This window comes from Pinus tabuliformis, chromosome Q, assembly GCF_031772625.1.
Source record: "Pinus tabuliformis cultivar Carrire ecotype Pingquan chromosome Q, CPIR1, whole genome shotgun sequence".
Taxonomy (NCBI): Eukaryota; Viridiplantae; Streptophyta; class Pinopsida; order Pinales; family Pinaceae; genus Pinus; species Pinus tabuliformis.
Genome location: NC_142296.1, coordinates 264,125,970 through 264,131,969, shown reverse-complemented (window position 1 = coordinate 264,131,969; position 6,000 = coordinate 264,125,970). Strand labels below are relative to the sequence as shown.

Below are 6,000 nucleotides of genomic sequence, written 5' to 3'. Positions count from 1 at the left end.
TGTCTTTGCTGAAAATACACTGTTGTGTCTTACAAAAGGAGAACTCTGTCACATCGCGCTACTGCATCTACACATACATTTCTATGTTCAATAATCAATAAAACAGGACATTACATTTTTACTGTCATACTTTGTGAAAATAAAAAACAATAAAATTAAAGGCTTTTACCAAAGTTTACCAACCACAGTAAATTTTTCATTTATTGTTTCACTGAGATTTGTTTGAAGAAAGTGAGATATGCGATTTGCGATCGGATCACATCACAACGTCGTGTCGGCAGAAGAAGAAAAGTGGAGCACAAACATATGGGTGCGATTTGCGATTTGCGATCGGATAGCATCACAGAATCGCAATCGGCAGAAAACACAGGGCGTAACAAAGGGCAATAGGGCGTGGATGTGATTTGCGATTTGCGATCAGATCGCATTGCGAAATTGCAAACGGTGCAAAACATGATACATACGGGTGCAATGGGTTAAAGTGTGATAGCGATCAAATCGCATTGCAAAGGGAAAGAAAGAACTAACAAATCCCAAGACGATTTTGGCACTGCAGTTGAAATTATCATTTCAACACGTCTAAATGGGAAGATATATGTAAAATAATATCTTCCGTCTACAGCAGCGGCATACCTTTAGTTTGCAAAGCGGTATTCCTTCAGTTGCAAAGCCCCATCTAAATGGGAAGCTTGAGACCTTGATTACAAGAAGAAATGGTTTTAGAGTTTTTAGTGGCATCAATAATGCGAGCCAGGTGCCAAAAACAATCTAGAGATAAAACAGATAGCTAACTAACTTCCAACATTCTGGAAGCGGTGCCAACAACAACGTGGAAGTAAAACAGAAAGCTAACTAGCTTTCAACATTGTGGAAGCAGTTCCGTGGAAGTGACAGTGACAATAAAATTTAAGAAATTATTATGTATTTTTTTATATTGTGGTTTTTTTTAACTTACTCGATCCAACATTTAAGAGATTATTATGTCCTTTTTATGTATTATTTTAACTTTGTTATTTTTAAATTTGTATAAAACAGTTTAGTTGTTTTATCCAAAGATTACAATACCTGTTAGCCAGCCAAAATCAAGATATGCAAAGTGTGCAATTAGATGCATGGACTCAAACTTAAGATATGGCAAAGTAAAATACAAATATCCAAAGTTTGCAATTACCTGCAAAATTAAATATATTGTAAAATAAAGTGCATTGGGACTTGTGAGTATTACCATAAAACTCCAAATCTTATTGACCAATAAAATTACATAATAAATTTTATATTATTTTCTAATATTAAAACTTTGGTTAAAGTTGTGATGCCCATAAATATTTTTGTCAAACAAAAGATTAATACCCCTTCAACGCTCTTTCGATGGCTAATTGTCCCAGGCAGGGTCTAATAAGACCTAAAATGCGATTGTCTTTAGATCCGTAAAAATATGACCTCCAATTTAATCCGTTACTTTGCATTAACAAAATAAAAAATAAAAATATTCATAAACCATAAAATATACCACTATAGTGTTAAGATTCTGACAATCATTATGTAATATTATTACTTGCAATTATCATGTACATAAGGCATAAAATGCAATTGTGTTTAGAACAGTAAAAACATGGCCTCCAATTTAATCTAGGTTACCTTGCATTAACGAGATAAGAAAATTTTCTTTCTGTATAAACAAACAAAAATGTCTATTTTGTCTAGAATTACACTTTATGTATCTTAGGATATATCAACAATACATGACTACATAATGATGGCTGTTTCTTATATTTATTCGGCGTTTGTTCAGCGTGTTTTCAAAGCTGGCAAGGGCAAAGAATCCCCATCCTTCTATTGAATACGTCACATGCATACCTTAACCCTGTGGTCTGAATTTTATTGTTTATGCACAGGCTACAGCTACATCGGAGGCCCATGGCCGCCCACCTTATAAACTTCCAAATGGGAAGTATCATTTGCAGACAAACTACACCTCGGTCTGCGTTACCAGCATCCCGAAGATAACTAAAGACAGCAACCCAGCAAGGAATGCCGCAGGCACGGTCCTCTGCAGCTCGGCGATTCCATGCCAAAAAAGTCCAGCGCCTTGGCTAAATATGAAGTAAAACATAACGAGCGACAAGAGAGCTGTCCGTTTTTCTTTGATGACGTGCTTCGTTTTTTCCGTGGCAGTTGAGCTGTAATATTGCTCCTGTAACGCAGATATAACGTGGACCAGGTACCCAATCAGGTTTACATACACAAGCACACAGAAGAAGAAGGTGAGTATCGGAATTGAATTGAAAAGAAACTCTCTTGAATGCAAATATTTATCGAATCCCACGCTGTACATAACCAGAAAGAAGGCCAACATGTAGACCGTGGTATGGACCAAGACGACTGTAAAAAACCAGAAGAGAGTTACTGCCAGGTGCTTCCAAAACCTTGGAACGACGGCCTCAGTATTTGGAAAGGAAACTCCTTTGGCTATGTAAATGGAGGCTGCCGTGTACATCACCGCCGCAGTCGACAACAGCCAAAATTCAAACACAACGTTCGTCGTCCCGAGCTGTTGAAAGCCCGTGGATACCAAGGTTATTATCTGCAGCGTCCGATTGCCGGGGAGGAAGTCGACCGGTTCAACCCGTTGAAAGACTCGATTCAATTTGTTGAGCCCTAGAGGCCCTTGATTGGATTTATAAAGCACCAGAGGGCCGGGTATCAGGCATAGCACCAGAGTTGCAAAAGACAGAGGGAGAAGCAGCGTGAAAGTGAGAGTGCGCACTAGGTCACGGCGGGAGGAGCAGAGAAGGGTATTGAAGACCTCTTCCTCAATGCCGAGTAACTGGAGCTCCTCTTCCCCTCTCTCCATGGCTTTTGCTTTGACCGCGGATATCTATCGGAAACCCTGAAACCTTAACAAAGTATTGCCCGGCCGCCTCCTGCTTTTGCTAAATCAAGTTTCCTGGTGGGATTCTTTTATGGGTGATAAATGCAAGCGACGGGGCAGGTTTAGGCAACCTCGCTTCCGTGTGGATGGAACGACTCTAAGTCTTCAATTTTTTGCTTTTCAAACTTGTAACAGGAGTAGTGCCAACGGAACGACTCTAAGTCTTCAATTTTTTGCTTTTCAAACTTGTAACAGGAGTAGTGCCAACGGAACGACTCTAAGTCTTCAATTTTTGCTTTTTAAACTTGTAACAGGAGTAGTGGAGTGTAGAATCTTTTATTGTTTATGGAAATGTCATGAGTGGAGTGCAGAATCTTTTATTGTTTATGGAAATTTCACTTTCATGCCAGGATTGTTTGTCTGCACTTATTTGTCTTTGTCAGGCTATGAATTTTTCATTCCGTATATGGATTTAATCCAAAATATACAATTCAGGGGGCGTGGATTTAATCTGTAACCATTATTATGAACAATTCTAAAACAGAAATAGTCTCTAACATATAACTCACACCACACCACAATTTTTTCAATTACACGTTAGAAATACATTACTAACAAAAAAAAATGTGTCAATTCCAAGCTAAAACAAGAAACTTTTTGTATTGATATTTTACTTATTTGAAAAGAATAAGTCTATTTTATAATTTTCTCTTCATTTTATTTTAGAGGGTAAGGGACAAATTGTTTTTCATCTCGTTGATGTATTCGGTTTTTTTTTCTCACAATAAATGCTCCCACGTCTCGACAAATCCCTAGCTAAATAGATTATCCCAAGACATAGTTGTTTGTATAACTTTCCTTGTTGTCTTTGAAGGTCTCTCATTCTAAACTTTCCTTGTTGTCTTTGAAGGTTTCTCATTTTAAAATGAAATGCTTTTCAATTTCCACTTTTCCTAAAGAACAAAAAATACATACTTTTTCCTCCCACACTTCTTTTGACCTTTTCCAAGCGCTGTTTCACAATCAAGTTGATGAGAATTAGTTGAGCAATAAGAATTTTGGCTCTCCAAAAAATATTGGCCTCTATAGTACTTTTTCTTTCTCCCTAGCTCCTTAACCTAAATAAGTTTATGGAACTTATCCATAACAATTTTTTTTTATCTCTTTATTGTTTATGGGGCACGTGTTCAAGCAAATACCCAATTTACTAAACCATTTGTTATTTTGTTGCATCAAGTCTTCTTTTTTTTGCACAATATGTCATTAAAGACAACCTTAGGTCATCTGCTCTTTTCCATTTGTTTGTTTAAATACCTTATGACTAGCACCATAACAATTGTTTCAATAGGAGCAACCCCCACTTCACTCAACAAGATAGCATAAGGAACTGCAGTTTTTAATTTTGAATTTGTTGTAATCAAGAAGCTTCTGAATTTTCTCAATTTATTTCCAATGCATGTCGGATGCACTACTGGCCCACAATTCACAACCATAGAGAATCATCTTAATCACTAGAAGCCCAAAAAGAGTTTGAGTAGTTTTCTAGTTCCATAACTCTGTCTCTCTACACATATTTTGAAACCCATAGTTCTTTTCTTTTTACAGCCAATCCCAGACTTTTGTTGAAATCAATTCTGCGGTACTTGCAATCTGCAACTTCTTCCATAACATTGCCTTCAAAGTAGAACTTATGTTGGTTATGTTTTCTTTTTTATAGAAAACCACTACTTTCATTTTGTATTGACTTGCATTCCTACCCTTCTACAAAATTTATCAAAGGGATAGTAATTGCTTTTGCAAATCTAAATATAAAAGATGCCTTATAACAAACTTATCCAAATAGATACCATCACCTCAAGCATGTAGATATATAAACCAAAAAAATAGTTTTTAATCTTCCAAGAAAATAATGTCTAATTTTACTAAAATAATGTCGAGTTTTTAATCTTGCAGGGTAATTTCTAGTTTCATCAGTTTGATGCTAATTTTACTTTTACCAAGGTAACATCCAGTTCAATGTCAACAAGGTGACGTCGAGTCTCTTACATGTAGCATCTGCACTGGCACAAGGAAAAGTGGTCGGAATCTCCTTAGAAAAAATTCAAAAAATCTTGTAGAGACTGTTTGAATCATATTTGTGATGGTGGAAAAAGATTCGGCACCATCAAAAACGTTTAGAACACCTAAAATTATGAAATTTGATAGCTTTTACTTAGATTTACAAAAATCCGTGTCAGATTTTTTCAAAATATAACTTAAATTTCTATAACTTTCAAAGCAAAAAAACATAATATACTAAAGCTATAAAAAAAGATATTTTATACATAAATAATTAAGTAATTATTCAATTAATTAAATTAGATAATTGTGTTATGAAAATGGTAATGGGTATAATTTTTTCGGGGAATTTTGAAGAATATTAATAGTGTTTTTTTTTCTATTTATTATTCAAATTGGAAGTCAAAGATTGTGACTTGATATATAGTTATAAAATCAAATTGATTATAATATGAAAAATCTATAATAAATCATTTTATAAATAAATATGTCAAATTTTAAAATATTTTTCATTTAACAATTATCCATCATGATATTTTATGAGAATAATGATGCTAATTTATTATGCTAATTATGTTAAAGTACATATGGAAGATGATAATTGCTTTGATCAGTATCACATATGGAAAATGATCATGTTTTTTATCATTGTGATGGTATAAAATATACTTTTTATTATTTATAAATTATTTAAAAACATATATTATATCAAATATCGTTTTTGGGATTCAACTGCGTTAAATAAGTCATTAACCTATGACCATTTCCATGAGAGGTAGTCGAAACTGATTTCTCATGATTTTTGAATTGTTCACTTAGCACTCATTGCATCGGGTGATGCAGGGGTGAAGAAGTGGGATTGAAACTAGTTAAATGAATCACATAGCATCAATGGTCACTTCCCACATCTCCTCTGGCTCAAGCGCGCTTAACTGTGGAGTTTTTAATATAATTATTTAAAAATTAAGAATTAGATGCATCAATGGTCACTTCCCACATCTCCTCTGGCTCAAGCGCGCTTAACTGTGGAGTTTTTAATATAATTATTTAAAAATTAAGAATTAGATGCG

General features: G+C 34.7%; 1 protein-coding gene across 1 annotated transcript in view; it reads right to left on the bottom strand.

The window, feature by feature from the left end:
- Positions 1–1,700: 1,700 nt before the first annotated feature.
- Positions 1,701–6,000, bottom strand: part of LOC149219189 (uncharacterized) — a 145,794-nt gene continuing 141,494 nt past the window's right edge. Inside the window, exon 2 of the mRNA XM_089386734.1 lies at positions 1,701–2,878. Coding sequence (XP_089242860.1) covers positions 1,970–2,878 — 909 coding nt within the window. The 3' untranslated portion in view covers positions 1,701–1,969. The remainder of the gene's footprint in view (positions 2,879–6,000) is intronic.